The sequence below is a fragment of the Astatotilapia calliptera genome, chromosome 22 (genome assembly GCF_964374335.1).
Source record: "Astatotilapia calliptera chromosome 22, fAstCal68.1, whole genome shotgun sequence".
Classification (NCBI taxonomy): Eukaryota; Metazoa; Chordata; class Actinopteri; order Cichliformes; family Cichlidae; genus Astatotilapia; species Astatotilapia calliptera.
The window spans coordinates 25997231-26023465 of NC_137442.1; the positions used below are offsets into that span (position 1 = coordinate 25997231).

Consider the following 26235-nt stretch of genomic DNA (forward strand, 5'->3'; position numbering starts at 1 on the left):
TGTTCCGCTGCTGAAGCCAGTGCATGTCCAGGCCCATCTGAAGTGTGCCAGAGAGCACATGGATGATACAGCAGAGGATTGGGAGAATGTCATGTGGTCAGATGAAACCAAAGTAGAACTTTTTGGTATAAACTCAACTCGTCGTGTTTGGAGGAAGAAGAATACTGAGTTGCATCCCAAGAACACCATACCTACTGTGAAGCATGGGGGTGGAAACATCATGCTATGGGGCTGTTTTTCTGCCAAGGGGACAGGACGACTGATCCGTGTTAAGGACAGAATGAATGGGGCCATGTATCGTGAGATTTTGAGCCAAAACCTCCTTCCATCAGTGAGAACTTTGAAGATGAAACGAGGCTGGGTCTTCCAACATGACAATGATCCAAAACACACCGCCCGGGCAACAAAGGAGTGGCTCCGTAAGAAGCATTTGAAAGTCCTGGAGTGGCCTAGCCAGTCTCCAGACCTCAACCCCATAGAAAATCTGTGGCGGGAGTTGAAAGTCCGTGTTGCTCGGCGACAGCCCCAAAACATCACTGCTCTCGAGAAGATCTGCATGGAGGAATGGGCCAAAATACCAGCTACTGTGTGTGCAAACCTGGTAAAGACCTATAGTCAACCTTTGACCTCTGTTATTGCCAACAAAGGTTATGTTATAAAGTATTGAGTTGTATTTTTGTTATTGACCAAATACTTATTTTCCACCCTGATTTACGAATAAATTCTTTACAAATCCTACCATGTGGATTCATGGATTTGTTTTTCACATTCTGTCTCTCACAGTTGAAGTGTACCTCTGGTGCAAATTACTGACCTCTGTCATCATTTTAGGTGGGGGAACTTGCACAATCGGTGGCTGACTAAATGCTTTTTTGCCCCACTCTATATGCTGAATAACAAGCAGGCCCTGATCACAAGACCTCAGGGACCTACTATAGGGACATAGGGCTGTAAAAGGTCAATAATGTCGGCTGGTGCTTGTCCTTGAAGAGCTTTAAATGTCAGAACCAGTATCTTAAAATGGACTCTGAATTCAGCGGGGAGCCAGTGCAGCTGTATAAGCAATGGTGTTACATGAGAGTACTTAGATGTTTTTGTCAGAATCCTTGCTGCAGCATTTTGGACAATCTGCAGACGCTCCGGGGAGTTTTTGTTTACACATGTAAACAGTGAATCACAGTAGTCCAATTACGATGAAATGAATGCACGAATAACAATCTCCAGTTCAGAATGAGATACCATAGGGCTCAATTTAGAAATGTTTCTTAAATGATAGAAGCAGGATGTAGAACATGAGCAGAGAAAATTAAGGAGAATTTACAATCGCCTACATTGTAGAGGGTGACTTTGCCTCCAAACCTAAACAGGAAGATGAGTAAAGCAAATGGTTACAGTGGGATGAAGAACGTCTGGTGTTGTGGTGTTGTTCACGGGTCTAAAATCCTGTACCATTCATCTACCCTTACCTGGGCCCATAAAGACGGGAAGTATTGGCATATTCCATGATGACTGATATGGGATGATCATGCTGGCCTCCAGTAATCTGTTTATAGTGTCATACTGGGGTCACCAGACCAGACCTTCACCAGGGTTCAGGGTGATGTGGACCTGGGCTGTGTCAACTAGATGGACATCATGTGGCGTGGTGGTCCAGATAGCAGAAGAAATGGAGTCTAAGAAACCTGGGGTTGTTCTTATTTTCTTCAATCAGTGATGAATAATAAGATTTATTCAGAGCTCACAAAATCCAGGACGACAGTTTAGTCACCAGTTTGGGCAAAAGACAAATTCTCAGTTTTGATGTTCAACAAACACATTTATTACAGAATTTTTAAACCATGTTTTACAATGAACATGTCACTTCCTTTTTGTCATCAGATCAAATCTGAATCAGCACACTGTTGAGACTAATTTTCTTTACTTTCCCTCCATGATTCTCTAAGACAAAATAAATGTCTATAAACCGACATTTTTAAATATTAAAAAAACAAACAAACAAAAAAACACCTGCTGCCATTCACTGGAGGGGCCTACAGCTAGTGGGAGGGGTCAGATTTCATTGGCCGTGCTGATTGGTCGGTACACTGGAAACGGTAACGCAGGAAGCGAACTCGCGGTTTGATGTGGAAGTCAGCAGGTATCCTCCAGTTCCACATTTTCTGTACCTGAACGAGAAACTAAGATTCAGTGAAAAGCTTCACATGAGAACAATAAAAATAAAAACATTCCGAACAAACATATTAATTAACACACGTTTTCAACATGTTCCAGCATGTGTTTGCAAAGCTTCTCTGTTGCATGCTACAATAGACGGTTTAAATAATGGATCATATTTTGGATCATTTTTATACCCTCTGGTATGAGTTAAAACACATAATGAATTTATGTGGGAGTTTTTACTATCTGGATCTGGAGGGACAGATCTAACACATCCAGTACTGATGCTGCAGGGTTTTCATGACCCTGACATAAGGTTCTTTTAAATAAAAATCAGTTTCAGGGTTTGATGAACATTGAATACAAAGAAAGTGTAAACTAAACAGGAAACATCAGACTGCTCAGGACATCTTCAGTGATAGAGAAAATGTATTAAATGAAATATTGTAAAGATTCGAGTCAAGAGTGTGATGATAACAAACCTTCAGGACCCTGACCAGATGGGTTGTACTGTTCAGTAACTGAACCTGCAGAGAACAAGCAGAACCAAGAAAAGAGAAAGAACAAGCCTTCAGCACCTGATCTCATATCAGATACAAACAGCAAAATATCCTTTAACCAAAAAATGGGACCCCAAACCGCATCCAGCACACCTTTGAACCTTCTGGGGCACAGATGCAAAGGAGAAAGTACACTTGGAGGGAAGAATTCTCTTCATCCAATCTGCAATTTATTTATTTATTTATTTTTTACAAAAATACTGATATTAACAACCAAAGAAGAAACTTATCTTAGCATTAACCCAGGCTTGAAAAGCTTAAGCCCCTCCCCCTGAAGAAACTATGCAATCATTAGTCAGTGGTCTGATATACTAGATGTTTTTACCCTGAGGATGACAAAGATTTCTTACTTATTACCTCTGATGCTTTTATACAAAAATCACAAATACAGAATCCCCCCAATGTGTGTGTTTTTAACTACTTGGTAAGATTACAATTCCCCGCTAGTACATAGAAGCCATGGAATACATGGAATTTTCCAATGTGGAAAAGAGCATATGCAGTCTTAGTCCTCTAGAGGGCATAGGTTTCCACGTGACATACAGGCTCTGTCCGTATTTCAGGTATGTGTTCTAAACCTTTTAAAGCTGTGAACATTTTTAAGACTTACCAGCCATCTGTGTGTGATCTGTCACAGCTGGAGGACCTGCAAAAGAAAAAAACGACACACACATTGTGTATTCAGTGGGTGTTGACACACCCACAAAGAGACACAGACCTACAGCAGAATAAGAACAGACACTCTGAAACATGAACTCAATCCCAGTCAGTCACAAACACTAAACCTCACAACTTGATCTTCTCCTGCGTTTGAATGTGAGTTTATTAACGGGAATGAGCCAGAACCTCGTGATAGACCACATGACACTGATCTACACCTTTCTCAGCGATGCTGCTTTGTTTCATGCTCACACTTTAAACTGCCGGATTTGTAAGAGTGTCTGTGCAGGTTCTCAGTCACCCAGGTCATCGTAATGGAAGGAGCTTGGAAAGAAAAGCGTCTGGACAGTGGGATACTCCCACTGGGTTTAAATCTGGGACTCTCCACAATTTGACCCTTAGAACTGAAGAAGCTTCTCGGATGAGAGGTGAAATGTCTTCAAGCAACTTAAAGAAGTCCAGATGCTTTTCTTTCCAAGCTCCTTAGACCTCACCCTTCAGAGGCGACAAAGGACATCTAGGGTTTTTTTTTTAAAACAGCATCAATAAGCAAAGATCAAAGAAATGATCAAAACATGATCAATAAACCTTTTTTTTTTTTTAACTTCGATTACTTCGATTAATTGCAGGCTCCCTCTAAGTGTATAAAGAGCATGTTGCATACTTGGCTTTGTGACAACCCTTGTGAGTTAGGGCAAGTTGCTGGAATTGGACTTTTTTTTTTTTAGGTGGGAATAGGTATAGTAGAACTTACTAGAGTCGAGAAGCCTTCCTGTATGATCTGTTGCAACTGAAACACACAGAACATACATCTGACCTTTGACCTCTCACCTGTCTGTTAATTAACTGTTAGTATATTGAAGGGAGATGGACATACCTGTATCTGTCCCAGAGAAGTCTGCTGTCATGGTAACCAGATCTGTGTGAGGGTGAATGCCTGAAACTGAATAAAGCAGAGGAGAATCAGACAGGAAAATGTAAACCTAGATATACAGACAAATGTACAGACAGGTGTACAGAAGCAGACAGATGCAAAGGCTGACCTACAGAAAGACAGGCAGATGTACAGATAGATTTACAGTCAGGCAGACAGAAAGACAGATGTAGAGACAGACGGCCATACACAAAGATATGCACACAAATGCACAAAGAGAACCAGGGACAACTGTAAAGACAAATGTAAAGATATGTGTACCTGGGTTATGTGTCTGTGTGACATCGACAGACGCAGTTTGGATCATAATGGATGGAGACTCTGTAACACATGATCATGTGACAGAAAGTGGATAACCCCCCTCTCCCACACCGGATTATGAACCAATGAGCTTCATAGTCATAGTAAGTAGTAGTACCTGTGACATCATGCCCGAATCCAAGACCTGAAGCTAGAAATAACAGAACACAGAGCTTCATCCATTACTAACACTGTTTATCAGTAAACAGCTTTTTTTGATCTGTTCACCTCACCTGTGAGATTGACGTTAATCCTGGTTACTGACTCTGCACCACCTGATGACATCATCAGCACATTTTTATTTATCACATTATTTCACTGATCATTTAAAATACAATCCTGATTCCAGATTAACGACTGGATAAGGTGACTCGGGTGTGGTTTCCAGTTATTCTGCACTTTGGCTGTTATCCTGCACTTCCTGTGCGCCTTGTCTTTGACTGAAAATTGTATAACTTAAAATGTGAGGCTATTTTTGTAAGAAGTGTTCAAACCATTTAAAGAGCTTCATGTTGAGCAGTACCACTCCCTGACCTGGTGACGTAAACATTACATACTCCGGACTTTTAGCTTCTTTTAGCTCATAATGTTAACAGTTTACTAGTCTAACGATGGAACAATGGAGACACTGAATTCCAACATATAATCTGGTATAAATAATTAGCTTGATTAGACTGTACCTGTGAGATCAGTATAAAGATCGCTGAAGGAAACCAGTTTTTCTGTCTCTGCTGCAGAAACACAAACAGCAAAGTTAAACTGCAGAAACAAATGTTGGCGATGAAGGTGGTGTGAGGAGTATCTAAGGGGGTGATCTGAGCCAGGAATCCTTCTGAACCCACTATCTGACTTTTCAACAAATGTCTTATGTTCACCTGTGTTCAAATGAAGAATCACTAAATTGATACAGAGGGCTTTTGCTTTTTGAAGATGAGGTAGTACTGTTGTTTTTTTCAGAACATGACCATTATCTTACACCAGGGCCAAGCTGAGAATCAGCACCTCCTTCTCTGAAGCCATGGTCCTCTGCGAGAAGATGGTGGATTACTCCCTCCGTGTTGCTGCTCCAAGTGAGGAAGTTAAGTATTTCAGGATCTTAATCTTGAGTGATGATTGAGATGGACCAGTGGATGAGTGCAATTGCAGTTCTCTTCCAAGTATCCTTATCACGGTAACGGGGGGGCATTCACACTTTAGCATCACCTATTAACTTAATCCCACTAATTGCATATCTTTGAACTGTGGGAAGAAGCGTGGGAAAAACATACAACCAGCCAAATGGTGGAGTCGAATGCAGGCAACAGTGCTAACCACCATACTACTGTGCTGCCCAGTAAGTAACATTCACAGATCATTTTCTGTGGAACAAGAGTCACGAGACCTTTGTTATTGATCAGATACAGCCAACACTACCACTTTTATGTAAACATACAGGGGAAACCCTGGGCTAATGTGACAGATAGTAAGTTTCATGTGAACGTTTATCCAGATCATAAATCTTATGGTAAGTGAATCCAGATAAGGGAAAGATACGTTCCTTCATAGCAACTGATCACAGTCAAGTAAGGCGGGTCTTTAATGTATTCTTTTGTTTTTCTTTTTTCCCCCCTTCACATATGACCTGTTGGAGTTTTTTCTTTTAAATTTTGCCTTTTGCAAACGCAGAGTGTATGAATAATGCCTGTTTCCGATTAAAGATGGGATTTTCTTCTTCCTTTTTTGGGGTCCTCTGTTCCATGATTCATTTATTTATGAAGAAAATCAAAGAGGTAATATATCTCATCTGGCCTGTGAGAGACTCTTAATTCTCAGGGAGGAACTGGAAGATACTGTTGAGGAGAATAATATGTGGAGCTTAGCCTGCTGCTACCGTGAATGGACAAATCATCGAGGTGGGTGACAGATGGATAGTCTGGTCTACTCAGGTGTGTTCTGTTGCAGATCTGAATGTTTTTATCGAAGTGAACTAAAATGGTGAACGTTTACCTCCATTTGTGTCTGTCAACAGGGTCTGTCGACCGTTTCCTAAACAACACAAAGTAAATTCAGAAAATCAAACAATAATTACATAGTTGAAGGTATTTTTATATGCAGTAAATTTAAGAGCATGAAGCTCTGAGGAATTACCATCAGTATCAGCTGAATCAGCTGCATCTGTGAGGACAAATACAGCACCAATATGAAATATGGTCAACAGATAATGAAGGATCGGGACTATTGATATTTTCCTTAGTTCAGGTGCCAGATAATGTGTCTTTTTTTAAATTTAAGTTTAGAAAAAAAAGAAACAACATTGAAACGTCTACAGTGGAGCTGATGTAAAGTTTAAAACCTTTGGGATTACATTTATGCTAGTGTGAGATCACCTTTCTGGTCTCTGAGAGCTTCAATGTGCGTTGAGGATGAAGACACTGCCCCTGAAAAGGAAAAAGATGCTGTTTTACTTTACTAAATAAGAGATGAAGGAAAACTTCAGAGTAAAAGTTAATCTGGTTTTCAGAGTAAAAGTCTTTCCTCTCACAACCTGCAGAGTGGGAGGAGCCAGAGACAGAGCTGGGTAATGATTGGTCAGGTCCTGAACTCAGGAAAGTTTGATCTGGTCCTGGCTGATCAACGGTGGTATCAGAATGATGAACAAGATCTTCAATACCAGGAAACAGGAGGTAGGAAAGATTAACAAGCAAGGAAAGGAAACAGCAGAGATACAAACACAGATGCTGTGTTTGAACTGCCACTAGCAGCTACATAATGCTTTTGGCTGAATAAAAAATAATTGGACAGTTCAAATACATCATGTGATATATTTGGATGACGTTAGTGGGGGAGGAGTCTGTACTCACCTGCAAGTGAGTTCAGACTGTTCTGATCTGCATGTGGAGTTGCTGTCACACCTGAACCAAAAGAAAAACATCAACCAGCGTGATTTGTCCAATTTCAGACATTATTAAATGAAGAGGAAGTCATACCTGAAGGCTCCAGGTGAGAGGGTGCTGTCATGTTACCTGTGATAATTCAGAAACAAAAAGCAAAACAATAATTAACACCAATATCAAACAATCAAAAAAGAACAAACAAACAACAACAACAACAAACCCTAAATCACATCAGAGCCCTTTCCCCCAGCTTTAGTAGTCATGGTTAAGTTCACTAATCAAAGAATCACTTTAAGTGTTTCAGAAAGAAATCAAACCTGGGATGTTAACGTGACCATCTGGACCGAAAGCATCACCACCTAAAAACACAGAAACATTCCACTACAATAAAATACAGAATTATGTTTATTGTGTTTCTTCTTGGCTCAGACATCTGACAGGTATACTGCAAAACGACAATAATGGCTTTTTATCTGTGTCTTGTCTTTATATCTCATGAAAGAGGCTCTCTTTTCATATGAAAATATCACCTGATCAGCAAAATGTTATATTCAGAGTTTTGGTTTGAATCAACCACATTGTCACTGTTTATTTTTATTTATTTTTATTATTTCCAGCATGTTTTGAGTGTAATAGAGATTCTCTGCCGTGGGAATATGTTTTATATGTGTGGTAAATCATACCATACTCACCAAATGAAGCACAAGCTGTGCACCACATTGTCACAAGAATGTGTTCATGTGATTATTTAGAAAATGTGTGAATATTGTTCTACTTGATTGTGATTTCCTGCTAAGTCTCATCGACGGCAAGAACACCTGTTCAACCAATCACATTCATTCACTCTGATCTGATTTCCATGTCTCCTTCATCAGGCTGTGGGACAGGAAGCCTTTTTTTTTTATATATATAATTGTTTATTTTATTTTCACTTGCTACACACGGGACAGACATGACTGGGGGAAAGAAAAGGGAGAATGAAAGAGAGGTAGGGGAAGAGCGAACAGCGGGGAAGAGGAACAGTGATAAAGGGCAAAAAACAAAACAAACAAAACAAACAGACAAAAAATACATATATCAAACAAGCAAAAAAAGGAGAGCAATATAAGCTACCTGCATTTAGCTACCTGCCAGAGAGCAGCAGGTAGCAGGAAGCCTTAATAGATCCAATTTTAGATCTCACAACTAAGGTGCAGCTGTCACCGAGATGTATTTTGTTTTTTTCTTTATAATTGGTCTTATTCTGATTTTAGTGTTTATTTGTGAGTGTGGTTCTGATTATATTTGCATGATTTCATTCTGATATTTGTATTGCATGTTTTTAGTGTTTTTTTTTTTTTTTGCATGCTATTGTTTTAATCCACTGTGGACTCTGGACAGTTAGCAAATAGCAGGCGTCTGTTGAGGTGTGGGTGTGGCCTATCAGCTGGGGAAAGGACTTGTTTAAAGAAAGTTGGCTGAGCAAGGGGAAGGGCCAGATATGACATGGCTATTAGCCAGGTCAGACGATGGTTCTGGCCAGTATGTTTATTTACAGGGCGAAGCAGCGAGCGAGAGACTCGAGTGCGGAGTGCAAGCTGGGTTGTGATGTGGGGTGCCCAGTGGAGGGATGAGGTGGTCCCCACTTCAGAAGAGGAATTCCTCTGTTTAACTTTTACATATAAGGAACATTGGTATTGGGTTGTAGGACAATTGAATTGCTGGACTGTGTGGGATTTTACTGTACAAAGAACATTTTATTGTAGTTTTAAGAATTGTTTTTATTTGTTCTTGGGGGATTTTAGGGTACCAAGAACATTTTATTGCATACGTTTTTTAGAATTTTGTTTGCTTTTATTCCTGCTTTCCACCTCCATGAATAAACTTTTTCTTGTTAGACTTGTAGTCTCTGTGCCCTGGGAATCTGATCCCCTTTTATTTAAAGAACTTCCTGTAACACAATTTGGCTCACCAGTTTTAGTGTCTACAGAAATAAACAGCAGCATTGACCATACTCATAGGTAAAATAATTAGCTGTCATTAAAATATTTTACTGCTCTGTGACATACATCCCCATCTTGCTCTATGTGATATTTTTATATTCTTCCTTGACATTTTAATCATCATCATCATCATCATCTGATAATGTGTCACTCACAAATGACCATGATCTGTGAAATAACCCATTTTGTCTGAGGGCTCTCAGGGAGTGAAGCAGAGAGCCTGGCCTAACAAAGAAGACTAATAATCTGATAATCATTATCTCTGACTGGGGTTTAAGGTTTTATTGAGCCCGCTACTGCAGAGAAAGCCTGTTTGTGTTGAAACTCGCCACATCCCTCTGTGAGTCAGAGCTGGAGCAAAAGACCAAAAGAGTCAGTGTGTATCTGGAATGACCTCAGATTTTATCATCAAATCAAGCTTCAGATTTAAGAAAATTATTGGTTTGTAAAATGAGAGCAGCTGAACTTACCCATTATGCCAAGCAGGAAGTCATGGCTAGATGGCTCTATGGATCCTAAAGGAGAAAAAGTCAATGACAGCTGCTGAGAGATTCCTCCTTAAAGCCATAGAAGTGTTCTTTGCCTTTGTAGCACTTAAAAATCTGACTTGGATCTGATGAAGTAAAAGTGATGTCACAGACACCTCACCTGGACACTCACCTGTAAGACCCAGGTGAGAAACGTCACCCTGAAAGAATCCCACAGCATCTGGAAAAGAGAGTTGAACTTAATGTCTCTGAGCTTCTTAAAAAATAGGTTTCACCTGTCTCCCTTGTAGCCCCTCTCCATACCGCGTTACCTGTCTGACTGCCAACTCCACCCCCTCCTCCTCCATTCAGGAGCTTCTGTCCATTACCTCGAAAAAACAAAACAAAACAAGAATTGATAATTTTTTGAAGAGATTGTAAGATCTTTCGTCTGGACTTCTTTAAGTTGCTTGAAGATGTTTCACCTCTCATCCGAGAAGCTTATTCTGTTCTAGAGTCAAATGGTGGAGAGTCCCAGGTTTAAGCCCTGTGGGTGTTTCCCCATGAGAGGGACAATGGCATCTAAAGGACAAAGGTCACTCTTTCGAAGATGCCAATGCCATCTATGTCCACTGTGAACGACCATCCTTGAACAGAGGCGGTGGGTTACGACACCAACTGTCTACCATCTATAATCCAGATCGCTTCCCAGACGCCTTAACGCCCACTCACGTCCTTGGCCATTTGACCTCAGGAAATCACATAATAGGATGGAGCTTGGTTTCACAATGAGCTCACCAAAAACCTTGGCTGATTGTGACCTACACCCGTTTTCACACCTTGGTTCGTGTGATTAGGTAGAGGATCAATAGGGGGTCTGTTGTCCTTCTTGGGGGGACACTCCCACAGGGCTTAAATCTGGGGCTCTCCACCATTTGACCCAAGAACTGAAGAAGCTTCTCGGATGAGAGGTGAAACCTCTTCAAGGAAACTTAAAGAAGTCCAGATGCTTTTCTTTCCAAGCTCCTTAGACTACAATGAACTGAGAATCTTCACAGACATATTGAAAGGTCTTCAACTCAATGATCTATTGATTGGTCTCTGTTTGAGGGATTTGAAAGCTACTTACTGTTGGTCTCTGAGCCAGCTCCTGCAGAACCTGCAGACAAAGACCAGGTTTAAAGATGTGAAGCTTTCTATGCTAAAGGGCTCGTACAGTCAGCTGTTGTGCTGAGCTTAATGAATTAATAATTCTCAAAATGCCAGCAGAGTAATAATTGGACTTACCATTTGTTTCTGTGTGAGATAAAGCAGAGGAATGCTTGTCTCCTTAAAACACAGAAATCATCGATTAACACACCTTCTCATTTAATGGACTATCTTTATTTTTACTATTTTTGCCTTGTAGATACATACTGAAGACATCAAATATGTGAAGCAAGACATATGGAATTATTAAGCAAAGAAAAAAATGATAAATAACTCTAAATATGTCTTATAGTTTAGATTCCTTTGCTTTGTTGACAGTGCTGCAAACCCTTGGCCTTCTCTCAGTGAGCTTCATGAGTAGTCACCTGATATGGGTTTCACTTCACAGGTGTGCCTCGTCAGGGTTTATTTGTGGCATTTATTGCCTTCTTAATGGGGTTGGGACATTCAGTCATGTTATGCAGCACCTCAGATAAATGCCCACAGTTCCAGAAGCAGACACATCTCTACATCAACTGTTCAGAGGAGACTGTACAAATGAGGTCTTTATGGTCAACAAGCTGCTAAGAAACCACTACTAAGGAAAAGCAACAAGCAGAAAAGATTTGTTTCAGGTCATGAAACACAAGGAATGGACATCAGATGTGTAGAAATCTGCTTTCCTTTGATGAGTCCAAATTTTAGATCTTTAGTTGCACCCGCTGTGAAAGGATGCTCTCTACTACTACTACATGGTTACCACCATGAAGGAAGAGGTGTGATGGTGTGGTGGTGAACCGACCAAAATGACTCCAAGACCGCAGCAACGACTCATTCAAGAGGTCATAAGACCCCAGAACAACTTTCAAAGAACTTCAGGCTTCACGTGCCACAGTTAAGGTTCATGACTCTACAAGACGGGGAAAAAAGAGAGTTCCGAGATGATAACCTCTGCTCACAAATACTGTGGATTAATGAGACAAAAGTTGAACCTTTTGGAAAGGTGTATGTCCAGTACATCTGGCATAAAAGTAACAGAATTTCAGAGAATGAACATCACGCCAACAGTAAAATATGATGCCGGTATGGTGATGGTCTGGGACTGCTTACTGCCTCAGGACCTGGAAGACTTGCTGTGGTAAATGGAACAATGAATTCAGCTGTCTACCAAAACGACCTGAAGGAGGATGTCTGGCCATCTGCTTGTGATCTCAAGCCGAAGTGCAGTTGGGTTCTGCAGCAGGATAATGATCCAAAACACACCAGCAAATCCACCTCTGAATGGCTTAAGAAAAATAAAGCGAAGACTTTAGAGGGGCCTAGTCAAATTTCTGACCTGAATCTGGTTGAGATGAGGGGTGACCTTAAAAAGGTGGTTCAGGCTTGAAAACCCTTCACTGTGGGTGAATTACAACAATTCTGCAAAGATGAGAGGGAAGTCCTCCACAGCATTTATTTCCAGTTATCGCAAACACTAGACTGCAGTTATTACTGCTTAGGTTTTTCACACAGAGCCACATAGGCTTGGATTTGTTTCCCCCTAATGATAAACACCTTAATTCTTGTGTTTACGTTTTTGTAATGTCATGATGCCATTTGATGATGATTTCAGTGTTTTGACATGAAGTTTTGTTCCATCCAAATGCATACAGGTCGCATATAGTTATTGACTGCACCCTGTTTGTTCTTCAAAATAAAAGTCCACATATCTGCCATTTTTTAAAAAGCCCAGGCTGTTTACCTGCAGAATGGATCAAAGCTGTGGAAACATCAGAGATCTCAGCTGCTGCAGAACCTGTAACAACAGGAGCAGTTTTAGCTTCTAAATACAAAAAAAGTAAAATGGTCAGATGTTCAAAGCCCTTACAGACCGTGCAATGAACTTATGTCTTGAGCACAGGAAGCATTGTCTAACACTTCCATGTGAGAATGTTTCCAGTAATGGTGGCCAAGTGTGTATCAGAGCAAGACAAAGAGATCCTGGCCATGAATTCTGAGTAGAAAAAAACAACTGGTGTTGCAATATTAGTATTGAAAAATCCCAACACAGGATTGTAGAGAACCACTGATGGTGAGTACAGCCCAATTACATTCTGGATGATGGTGAAATGGTGTGGCCAGCCATGCGATTGGATTGTGGGAGATCTCTGAAGGGCTGAGTCAAGCTATTCCTTGGGATTCAGATGTTTTATTAGTCCTATCCGGGTAGTAGATGGGTAGTTGTGCTTTAAAGCACTGCTTTGAAGGGACACACACGTCCTTACAGGCACTGCTTTTTGGGTCACAAGGAACGTTAAAAGACAATTCAGACTGGACTTCTGTCATTCTACAACAGGAAGACTTTATTTTGTTTTATTAATTTCATTTAATTTCATTTCTCCTTTTATTTTGTTTGTTTTACACCTATGAAGAGCAGGTGTTATTTTCCAGGTTGTGTGACTGTGTACTGTGTATTGTTTATGAGCTTTCCTAAGGTAACAAGTTCCCAGTTGTTCACTTCAGTGATGACTTTTTTCCTGAGACCCTAAAATCAAAACCTCCTTCCAAACCTACGTAGATATTTGGAGTCTGTGTTGAAATTGATATTGCAGTACAATAAGAGGTGGCTGTAGCTCAGGAGATAGAGCAGGTCACCTACTAATAGGGAGCTTGGTCGTTTGAGCCTTGTCTGATCCAGTCTGCATGCAAATACAGGCCAAAGACATTTGCCAAGATATTAACCCCACTTGAGAGCAACCAAGAGTATAAATATGTGTGAATGTTAGATAGAAACACTTACATAGGAATAGCATAAGTAAAAAGTGCTTATGAGAATGGATGAATGGGACAAGTTGTAGAACCTGCTTTGTGCTCAGAGTAGAAAAACGCTATAGAATCCATCTAATCTTTACTGGTCCTGAGTAGAGGCACTACACTGTATTGATGTAGCAAAATGACTGGATAGTTCAACCGTTGTAAAGAGGTTGGAGTGTAACATGTCTCTTAAAAGTATTAAATTGCCACACAGATTTCTGTGCGATCCTTTAAGTAGGGAGTGTTTCCACTGATGAGACTGTAACCTAACAAAAGTCAGAGAAGTGATCAGAGCAGAGTGACTGAAATCTGATTACCATTCAAATCAAACATTTTACTGTCTAAGATGTTCATATTTGTCATCGCGTTTCTCTCTGGATGAGATTCACCTGGTTTACCTGCTGAGCTTCCGGCTGTTCCTTCATGTGTTCTTCCCCCTGCTGTTTGACCACTGGAAGCTGAAAATAAACATCATTTTTAAACAAGTATATTTGCTCTCAGACCGTAGAGTTAGAATGGAAGTAGAATAGAAGGCAGAGCCTTCTGCTTTCAGGCCCTTCTTCTGTGAAACCAGCAACCAGTTTGGATTCAGGGGACAGACACCCTGTCTATTTTTAAGATTAGGCTTAAAACTTTCCTCTTTGATAATGGAAATAGTCAGTTGAGCCTGACTGCTAGTTATGTTATAATAGCCTCAGATTGCTGGGGGCTTCCCATGATGCAGTTTCTGGGATTTGACGTTGAGTGTTTTTTCTAATGATAACTGTCAGGGTGTACAGCAGGGTCTGAGAAAAACAGTAAACCGTCATGAATTTTCAACTCTTACTTATTTTGTTTCGTGAACCTTAGTTTAACAACTAAATGTCAGAGAAGCTCTGTTTTCTATGACTACACAAGGTCCCAAAGCCAAAAGCCTAACACAGAACACAGAAATATCAGTAATATTTCAATCAAATAAGAGAATGTCTCTCAATAAAGTTGGGATAGACTCTGATAAGCTATCAGCATTCTGTACTTTTCTCTAACATCTTCAAGAAACTATACATTTAGCTGAACTTACCACTTAGATCCTGAATGTCAGAGGAGACACCTGCAGAGAAAATACACCTGAGTCAAACCATGCATGTCACCAAAAACTCATCTTCATGTTTTCTTGCTGAAAAACACATTTATAATCTTTACTTCCATAAAAAAGAAGCACGATTTTATCATAAAACATTTACATTTCTTCCTCAATATTCGCTTGTGTGAAATACAAAAACTAAATATTATTTTTCAGTACTTTCTAACATAATGGTGATTTCATATTTCTTTTAAAAATGAACAGTCTGGGAGCGCTAGTTTGGCTCAATGCATGGAGCGGGCAACCACATGCCATACTACTGAGAGCTGGCCTGGGTTTGAGTCCGACCCGCGGGCCACATGCCTTCTTCCTTCTCTCTCTGCTCCTGCCTTCCTGTCTTCTCTTCACTGTGTTTATCAAATAAAGCTAAAAAATGAACAGGCAGTAGATTATTACAGTTAGCTGAAATTAGACTGTACACAGCTACATATGAATATAAGAAACACAAACTAAGAGTTTTAGTCTCTCAAAGACTGCAGAGACTTCACTTCTTGTGTTTAGTAACATATTTGCTACTTTTGCTTTTGCAGAGTTTGTCCTGTACGTGATGCCGTGGTTCTGGACATCCTGCAGTAACCTGAGGAGCTCAGGAAGTGGGTAATCCTGGTCTGAAAAGCAGCCAGTTAATCTGGATTAAACCTGAGACCAGTTGGAACAAACAAAAAAACTATTCAGGAAGGAAAAACCTGATCAGGTCTACTCACCTGAACCCCCAGCAGCCCCCACTGCCACCACCGTTGCCGTGGTGGTCCGCTGCCCACCAAATGCTCCTGCAGGAGGGGGAGGAGCAAACTGTCAGGTGTTCGGCATGAATGAAGCTTGTGTTTCCAGATATTATTATAAACCTAAAGGCATCATTTGAGCTTCATTCTGTGACACATTTAGATAAGACTGAAAAACATATATTACACACAGATTTTTAAAGAGATGTTTATAAGGTTCTCACGTCACGTTCATTTAAACAGTCTGATGTTTGAACTTTTCATTTCTTTGTGTTTATGCAGGTTTATAAGATAATACTACAGGGCAAAGGTCACAGTGTGTTTTGCCTCTCACCCTCAATCTTATCTTGACTCTTGGAGTCATCATCATCTGGAAAGAGAAGACATCCAACATTTATGTCTAATTAGAAGTTTTAAACAAATGTCACACTTCTCTGTTTTAGTGTCTTTTTATTTCTGCTCTGACTTTTGACCTCTGACTCCTTCTACCTTTCCCCTATGCGCGTATGTCACCTAGCTTAGCATTAACACATGTGCTGCACTCACTGCTTCACGAAGATTTATGATTTCTAATATTTCATTTACTGGACAGAGGCCACGCATCCTACAGGAGTTACACTGAAATTAATTCAGTCAAACACAAACAAATTAACAATAAACAAAGAAAACCTATATTATCTTGACCCGGATGTAGTGATTTGTGTCAGTAAAAACATTTTAGTACACAAATGAGAGATAGGTGATGTTCTGAGGACTGAGTACTGTGAAAAAGCTGTTGGATTTTGTCATTTTTCCCTCAAAAACAGCAAACACCACCTTCTCCAAACCTTCACTGTCAGCCCTACAGTCTCACACCCACTCTACTTTGAACAGGGACCCGAAGAGGGGTCATTGAGAATGTCTCACACACATTTACTCACCCAAACAAACCCCAAGAACCAACACCAGGTAATATTTGGCAAACACTGATTACCTAAGGTTATGTCATGGTTATATAGTGTTTCATTAATAAAGAAAGAATCTCACTGCCTGAAGAGTTATTTTAAAAAGCTTTGTGACTGAAATGTGTGACATGTTTGTGTCTTTATGTTAAGTTTAAACCGGTTTGAAAAGATCACAGACGATGATGCTGTTGTTCACTCTGAGGTTTGTGTGAGGGTCAGGTTCCATTCGTGTGACCTCAGTTTGGTTTCATTTTGTCATCAGTATAAACTCTGAGTTTATGCTTCATGAACAATTTGACACGAATCTGCTTTTCACGATAAAAGCTGGCTTCTCTCACACACACAAGGCCTACCCTCCTCCTCCTCGGACACCTCCCCCTCCTCTGTGGCCTCAACCTCCACCTCCTCCAGCTCCTTCTCTGGAAGACACACAGAAAGTCTTCTCTCCAAACAGAAATAATAAAATGAAATAAGATACAAAACATAGCTTCTCTTTTTTTTACCCTCCAAGGGAGCGGTAGAAACTGCTGTTGTCAAAAAGACGGCCATGGACATGATCAATAGATTTCTGTTGTGACAGAGGAGATTAATCAGTACTGACCAACACTGTCAGAATCAGCCTCACATACACTCATCAATAAGATACAGGGACAATACAATAATCAGCACCAATAAACCTCATCAATGATCATTAGTAATGAGTTCATTTCTGCTGAAATCAATCAATACACAAACCGCTGTCAATATAATCAATACCATCACCACGTGGAATGAGGATGGCTGAACTCTGATTGGATCAAAAAACAAGAAACTTTTTTAGTGATCTGATTGGACAAATGAGCTGACAGTCAAAAACAGTCAGTAATAATCTGCATCCAGTCAGGATGAAGTAATACCAATGATTTCATGAAGCACAGCAGAACTGCAAAAGTACTAAAGTATTACAACACCGACATGCAGCAGTGTTTGTTGTATAGTGCAGTTATAGTAGCACTAGCACAAGTCATATGAGTAACAGCAGTCTTCACAGTATAAAGTGTATTATTATTAGTAGTTGTAATAGTAGACTATTAATACTACTGCAGTAAAAATGCGGTGGTATTATTAGTGTTAGCAGTATAATGGTTGTGGCAATAGAAGCAGTTTAAAATGCAGTAGCATTAGTAGTTTTATCAATGTTAAGTGCATTATTATTATTATTATTAATATTATTAATACTATTGTTAGTAGCAGTAGTATCAAAAGTATATAGTGCAGTAGAAACAGTTTTGGTAGTACAAGCACAGGAGGATAACAGTATAACAAGAATAAAATGAAGGAGTAGTCATCAATAGCTTTGTGTAGAGCAGTATTATTATTTTAAAATGCAGTAATATTAGTAGTATCACTCATGCTGGTATCTTTAGCAGTACATAGAGTAACATTTGTAGTAATAGTAGTATTGCAAATACTCACGCTGGCAGCATGTTGCTGTGTGACAGGTGTGTGCTGAGCTAAAGAGACGCACCTGAAGAGCTGCAGCTCCTCCTTCAACCACTCGTATTTATACTCAGACAGGAAGGGAGGGGCTGCTCATGCTATCTATGAAAATACTGCAAATACGACTGAGACTAAAACTACTAGATCATGTACTGGTTCTTATATGAATGTTACTTTCCTGGTCCTCACTGGCCCTGAAATCCATCCCATTTTGCACTGGAGTAGGGTTCAACAGCAGGTGACCCATCCTAACCAGGTGATGTTCAGGTCTGCCCCTGGAGGTTACCTTAGATTAGACAGGTAGAAATTGTTGCTAACTTCCAGTCAAACATATTGATTACACAATCAAGTGAAAACAAGTGAACTGTAACTACTGTGACTCATGTGACCTGCTGGTCACCTGTTACCTGCAAAACCCACCTTCAAATCACTCCACTACATCTCAGGCTTGTTAGTTACTCTGAAGTCTGTGTTTGTGTTAACTGGCAGCTATAATGAGCCAATCAGAGCTTTGTAGGCAGGGTTAAGAGCAGGAATGACATCATCCAGGGACACACGTCTGATCTGGGAGGATGTGTCATTCAATTTCGGATTCAATTATGAGTAGCTCAAAAAAAATTACGACTAGCTCTGACATCATGTAGGAATCAAAAGCTGATTGGCCAAACCAGCTAACTTCACCGTGATGCATAATGAACCATTCATCCATCCATTTTCCTCCACATATTCAACTCATGGTGAACCAAAAAAAATTGTTATGAAGGGGGCTTCCACCCTGTCAATGTGTCACAAGGACGACAGAGATTCTGTCGTTAGTGTCTGTGCTTATTGCATCGTAATCATTATTACACAGGAAACTCCTCTGTTAAAGTGGAGCAGTAAAAACATGCCATGAACTGGATTTTCAGCCTATTGTGGTCATGAACGCAAAACAATAAATTAAAGACATTAAAAAGTCAGGGACCAATGTGCATGTCAAATCATTTTGAAGCAGCTGTGTTTTCTGTTTGTTTTCTATGTACAAATAAAGAAATGATAAAACTTTCCACAACTATAGACACTTTATAAAACCTTAAAGGCCATATAACCTTCAACCCCCCTTCTCCCAGGGTTTCAGCTTTCAACTCTAATTAATTTCTTGGTTAAAACAGACTTGTATTGTTGGACTGAAAGATGAGAGTGGTCTCTCTGCTGCCAAGCTGAGCTGAGACCCCAGCTGACCTGCAGTCTTACAGTTTTTCACCACCTCTAAGACACTTTTCAGAAACCATCCACTCTGTTCTTAAAACTGAACACAAATACAGATTTTGTATTCTGATTCTGAACACAATAGCTTTATCTGTTTTTAAGATCATACAGCCCCCTTTGATTCAAGGCAGAAATGCAGCAGACAAAAAAAGTTTAAAAAGCGAGGTTCAATCTGGTCTCCTCTGTGAGCCCAGCTGTAGAGGAAGTCCCTTTTAATGCAGATTTCTGGAAAAAAGCGGTATTAGTTTTTCACCGATGATAAGACACATTCTTAGAAACCTTTATACAAATAATATCAGATTTATGAAAGCACATTAAAAACAAAATCTCCTCAAACAAAGAAGCCATCAGCTCAAGCCATACAGAGTCTGTGAGAAACAGACAGACAGTTCTTAAACTGATTTTATATCACTGCATGTTGTTGTCCACAGCATGTCTTTTGTTTTTTCTTCCTCTCCCCCAACTGGTTGTGGGAGATGGCTGCCCCTCCATAGCCTGCTGGAAGTATTTTTTTCTGTTAAAAGGGCATTTTTTTCTTCCCACTGTCGCCAAAGTGCTTCGTATTAGGGGATCTTATGACTGTTGGGTTTTTCTCTGTATGTATTATAGTAGGGTCTACCTTACAATATAAAGCACCTTGAGGCAACTGTTGAAATGTTGACCTGAGCTTCATCTGAATGACTGAGCCCCTGTCGTCACCACCAAGCCTCAGCCCAGACAAACAGAGCCAATGGCTACACCATCACAGACCAGTACCTTGTCCATATCACTGCACTTGCCACATGATCTACTTGTTAGTCTCCCGACCCTAAGTTCCTTAAAGTCCTTCAACTGGGGCAGCAAATAATGCCCGACCTAGATTTGGGCATTATCAGGTTTTTCTACAACCAATTACTATAGGAAAAAATCAGAGACAAGCTCCTGTGGAGACTCTCCACCATGTAGTTATCCCCAGAAATCCTGTTCATAAAAGTTGTGAGCACACATAGTGGTGGCGTTTCAGTTTCTTCATTTTTTTCTCTATAGAAGTTAGCTTTGTGTTGATGAACACTGTTGGATGATGAAGGAATGCAAGATCTGAAAGTCACATTGCATTTCCTAAGTCACATATAGGCGTACTAAAAATTCTCTAATACCCTGTGTATTTTTAGACATAACTGTTCCCCATGTTTACATGGATTTTATTATAATATTTGTTCTTCTGATGTGTGCCTATGTCCAGAAGAGTGCATTATAACCACTGAACAGTTAGTCTTGTGTTGAAGAGTACCGACCCTGAAGTAGGAGCTACTCCACAAACAGGGTCTCTGGAAATTACTAGTTCCTACCATGCAGACAAAAAAAAAGGGGGGGGGAACTTCCTGTAAGTCTTATAAGGTCTTGTTCCTCCCATCCAAACAAGCCTATATGAACTATAAGGCTACAGGGGCTCCCTTCTTGGCGCAGAGCACAGCTTTGACCTAACCTTTGATCCTTCCTCACAGGGACCTCTGCAGACCTGTTCACAGAGCATGTCGGAGGAGACAGTGGATGGTGGAAACTGTGGACTATATGAACACTGAAAACCTATCGCTGCAGGGAGGATGTAGGAGTTACCCATCTTCTTTAATGAATCTCATGCACGACGGCCACAGAAACTCTTTACACAACCTTTGCAATCCTTGGATTATTGGAGACAGATATAATTAAAATGCCTGCTACATGTCCCATTACTGTTCTTGATCTTTTCATCTTCTCTCTCCCCCCTCTTCATTTTCTTTCTCTTGTTTCCATACATGAACAGCTTCAACCGTCTGCCACTCCTGCTACTTTTTGACTGAGAAGAGTCTCAATTTAAAAAGAAGAAGAAGAAGAAGAAGAAGAAGGAAGAAGAAGAAGAAGGAAGAAATACATTTAAGGTTTTGAAGATAAATATTTCAGTTGTAGAGCTCATGAACTTCAAACAACATGTTTTCCAAACTGGACTCTGAGTCGCTAACTTACAAGATGATACTGGTCCTGATGGAATCTGATAGTCATAATGTGAATAACCTGCTGAGAGATAAGAACTGGATGGATTTCTGTCTGAAATGCTGGAGATCAACTTTCATTTAGAAAGAGAGCAGTTTGTTTTTTCATCTTCTCAGCTTGAAGTCTCTTTCTGTGTTCAGGCTCAGAGGATGTATAGAAAGGAGGCTTTATTGAAGCGATACAGAGCTGCAGAGAAAAGCTGCCAACATTCCTTCGAACTACATCTGTGACCTTCTCCTCCTCCTCCTGTGAAACTGACTCCATTCATTTATTTTTTGTGTGCATGAACACAGCAAGACAGTACAAACAAGCCTCATTCTGAAAATGTTGCAGGAAACAGACATCACATCGCCTTATCCTGAAGTGACATAAAGCTGTAACAGTGTAAACTGCTCCCACCTTGTGGACAAATGACTTCTCGAGCCTGAAAACTACAATTCTGAATAAAAGCAGCAGGACATCTGCAGCTCTTCTAACACTTTCCCACTGAAACATGGAACAACTGGGTCTGCACAATGAAGATATTTGGTAGAGGTCACCGGCAATCCTCTCACATCATGTTTTGCCTTAGTTTCTCTGATTGGGTTCACACTCTGCCAGCCCAAATTCAGGGAATAAAGATAAATATATTAATAATAAAACAGTGAGAAAAGTTAAATTGATCCACAGAGGATCTACTTGTTTAATAATCTGCAAAATTTTTATTTAAACGTTCGATTTTGGGATATTTTGCTTCAGTGTATCAAAGTTTTTAAAGGTTCATCCATTTTTTGGATTCTAGGGTCATGGTGGGTGGTACCTGTCCCAGCTGTGATAGGGTGAAAGGTGGGGTACACCTGCATAGGCATTGGACTATGACAGGGGTTTCTGTGAAAAAATATTATTATTATTGTGACTACTATTAATATTTATCATGAAAATCAAATGTATCGGTATTTAAATACTTTTAATAAACTTTAATAAGTCTTCACAAGCTTTTTCTCCTGTCTGCAGTGACATTAAGCAGCTTTGAACTAATACAAGCTCAGCACAAGCAATACTCACTGGAACACACTAAAACACACTAGAACATATTAGGACTAGGGTTCTATTGAATCCATGATTTCATTTTTACACATTTTTGTGCATAATGCATAAAAACAAAGCTGACCTCCTACTTCATGGGAGGTGTGAGCATCACAGCAGATGCCTTTGTGTCAAAGTAACTAAGGATAAAACACAGAAAAACATGAAGGAGATTTTCCTGGCCTGGCTTTTTATAACCATCTTAAAAGTAGAACAAAAAGGGAAGAAAACTGCGAATCAGCATACGAACATTACCTGATGCTGCTGAAATGAAGCAGGGCCAAGTTAAAGAGGTTTTATTAGAGAGATAGTAAGCATTTTGCAATTTGGCAAGATTTGTAAAAGTTGAAATTTCTTCAGGATTGAACAGCAGATCATTTATGAAAAAACAAACAAACAGAGGCTGACAGCACTATACACAACGGTAGACGGTGCGTAACAAGCAAGCTAATAATGCAGAAAACTGAGATTTTTAGTACAAGAGAAGGAAAATGAAGTACAGAAAGAGCTGTGTAGGAAGTGTGATTTTATTGTGGTGGAAGCAAGAATACCAAAGTAAGAGGGAATGATCTGTTTTAACTGTTTGACGGTTGTTGAAATAGTTTTGTGAGCTTTAACCTGAGATTAACCTGTGTTTGTGGCAAAATATATCTATATTTAAAAATGGATTCAGCCTTTAATGAATTAATATCACATTATTCAAACTAAAATCAATTTGAATCTTGGAAATCAATTTTACAAACCCAACTTTAACTAGGGGACATAGAAGAGTTTATTATAACTTATTATATGTTAATAAGGAACACAGAATTATTGTGTGGTCCAGAGTTTCTGATAAAAAAACAAGAACAAAAACAAGCAGGAAATGCAATTGCTGTGTTACTGTGCGTTTTCTCATTGTCTCTCTCTCTCTCTCTCTCTCACACACACACACACACACACACACACACACACACACACACACACACACACACACACACACACACACACACACACACGAAGTTTATTTCCAAATCACAGTGAAAATGTGTTCCACAGAAATATGCATACAGTTAAAAAAATAAATTAAAGCAAAATAATGAAGAAGGAAATAGGACAACACTGAGAGGACGTTAAAGAAAAGCTGGTGTGTACAGGCAGGCGTTTAAAGGTTGTGGACTGAACTGACTGAACTGATTTAAAGTGAGAGGAACCTCCGATACAGAGTCGGAGATGAAACGAAACTTTCCCTCCACCTTTGTTTTAATTCTGAACTGTGAAGCCTGTCAAAGTGGCTGACTCCTTGGTCTGTTGGATGCAGAAGAAGGGGTTAAAAGTCACATCGGAGCAGGTATCGCATAGGTACAGCAACATGACAGAGCTGAAGCTGTAGTTTATCTCCTGAGTCTGAGTCAATGTGACAGAACCCAATGACCTTCTGTGCTTTTATTTTGAAGTGAGCTTCCTGTTGTCTGTGGGAATCAGGGCAGAACAAGACTTTGAATCCATCTGCTGTAGGACATCCTGAAACTAGAACCAACTTGGAGCTGGGCTGGACTCTGGGATCAGGTCCAGAAGAGGAATTAGGGGCACTTTAAGCTATAGTCTAGGTCCAGCTTGGTTCTGAATGACTGGAGCTCACCTGCACCTTTGATCCTCATGTCTGACTGAAACTAAGAGCTGTGGGACCATCGAGCAACAGGAAGCCGGTGAGACCGCAGAAACTCCACAGCCAAAGTTTCCATCTGTGACCAACAACGATGCACTCCACCATGCGGGTCAAACTGATCTTCATCACACATACTTATCATCAGTGTGAACACTCAAAACCTACACACACACACACACACACACACACACACACACACACACACACACACACACACACACACACACACACACACACACACACACACACACACACACAGGTGTGGCAGGATCTATTGAATTGCCCCCTGCTGTTGGCCTCTGTCCTGACCCCATTAACCAATCACAGGTTGAAACAAACACCCTTTATCTGGCAGGAAATGCCCCCCTACCCCTCTCTTCTTCTTTGGTATGTGCGACTCCTCTTAGGACCTGCAGGTCACCTTTCACTCATCATCACAAAGAAACTTCATCTCAGGAATCAGTGTTCCACACCAGTAAGCCTGACTTTTCCGTCTCCCACACACCTCGCCAGGCTGACTTAAAATGTCAGTATCCACAGGCCTCACTGCTGCAAATAGGAAATAAATAAACAGAGACTACCAGGTGAGACAGACAAAATGCAGCTTCAGAAACAGGTGAAACCAAAACATGATACAAGGTGAAACAGATGGAAGTGAGCAAGCTCCCATACTACGAGGTCCCACAGAGCCAAAGTCTCTTTCTGTTTTCTAGATTTAGAACGGTCACATGAAGCTGGTTATTAACCCAGGATTTAACCTTTATGTTTACAAGAAGGGATGGGGCTGGCACCGTCAGAGGCTTGTACTACAAAGAAGGGCTTCATCTTATCCAGCTAACTTCAGGTTTAACCCTGGATTCTCTGCGCTGTGAAGGTGGTCCATTCTTACCTGGGTGTATCGCCATGGTAACTTATGCTGTCAAATTAGAGATCAATACAAATTTGTTCTTTGATTATATTTTTTTCTACTGGCAGCAAACAATTTTACAACAATTTTATATTGTTTTATACTAAAACAGGACATCTACACTGCACCCGCTGACCTCATATGAAAGTTTGAATTCTATTTTAAGATTTAATCTTTATTCTCAGACAATAAACAGCAGTGAGTCTGCAGCTGAGAGGAAAAGAACCGAGACTTTCAGGAGCAAGCTATGGGTTGGGCTGCGCACAGGAAGCTTTGTTTCTATGAATAAATTTTCACAAAAAAGTCTCACAGCTCTAATGTGCAGCAATCACCTCAGCAGCATGTTTAGTCTGCTTTATTTATTTGTATCACTTTGTGCCACAAATCACCAGTCATTATACTTTAGGGCTATAACAGCAGCATATAAAGGTATGGTAGAGGGTGTGAATAGTGTTGAGGTGCTGCAGAGAGCAGCCTGAGGAATGTGGCCATGCAGCTAACTCCGGTCTGACTGCTCAATCCTAGCCACAGGAAATTCCTTACAAGTCAGTAAAGGTGATATCAAACTGTTTCCGTGCAGAAGATTTAACAACAGTTAAGCTAAGACCTTACTGATGGTTCCTGTGGCTTACAGCTAGAGGAGACGGGGATCGATCCCCCAACCTTCCCACCGGTGGCGCTGCTGTGCTAACCAGCTAGCAGGTGTGTTCACTTACATCTTCAACGAGTCCCTGGCGAAGTCTGTGGTCCCCACATGCTTCAAAAGATCCACCATCATCCCTGTGCCCAAGAACAGCAAACCCTCATCCCTGAACGATTACCGGCCAGTTGCACTGACCTCGGTAGTAATGAAGGTGTTTGAGAGGCTGCTGAAGAACATCATCTCCTCCTCCATCCCAGACACCACAGATCCGCTGCAGTTCGCCTACAGATCCAACAGATCCACAGAGGATGCCATCGCCCACGTCCTACACACCACTCTCAGCCACGTGGACAAGAAACAGGGTAACTATGTGCGAATGCTGTTTGTTGATTACAGTTCAGCGTTTAACACAATAGTGCCCTGCAGACTGTTCACAAAGCTGAGGGATCTGGGACTTAACAGCCGTCTGTGTGCATGGGTGTTGGACTTCCTCACTGGCAGAACTCAGGTGGTGAGGGTGGGCAGGTGCTTC

At 40.5% G+C, this 26235-nt stretch overlaps 1 protein-coding gene across 9 annotated transcripts; it reads right to left on the minus strand.

Moving 5' to 3' along the window:
- Positions 1–1795: 1795 nt before the first annotated feature.
- LOC113015263 (uncharacterized) lies at positions 1796–18241 on the minus strand. Of its 9 annotated transcripts, none has more exons than XM_080296541.1 (29): positions 18159–18240; positions 17207–17271; positions 17057–17122; positions 16094–16129; positions 15742–15807; positions 14975–15004; positions 14313–14372; positions 12863–12916; positions 11221–11262; positions 11063–11092; positions 10266–10322; positions 10127–10174; positions 9937–9981; positions 7802–7843; positions 7578–7613; positions 7452–7502; positions 7136–7252; positions 6978–7028; positions 6739–6765; positions 6598–6636; positions 5292–5342; positions 4845–4886; positions 4730–4762; positions 4573–4632; positions 4255–4320; positions 4132–4167; positions 3328–3363; positions 2640–2684; positions 1796–2165 (listed from the first exon to the last, which is right to left on the minus strand). In XM_080296541.1, the coding sequence occupies exons 1-29, from the start codon at positions 18167–18169 to the stop codon at positions 2131–2133; spliced, it is 1377 nt and encodes a 458-aa protein (XP_080152667.1). In that variant the 5' UTR covers positions 18170–18240; the 3' UTR covers positions 1796–2130. The 9 variants fall into 9 exon arrangements, with proteins under 9 accessions (XP_080152667.1, XP_080152666.1, XP_080152670.1 ...); XM_080296540.1 differs by having other exon boundaries at positions 14304–14372; XM_080296544.1 differs by lacking the exon at positions 16094–16129.
- Positions 18242–26235: the final 7994 nt, after the last annotated feature.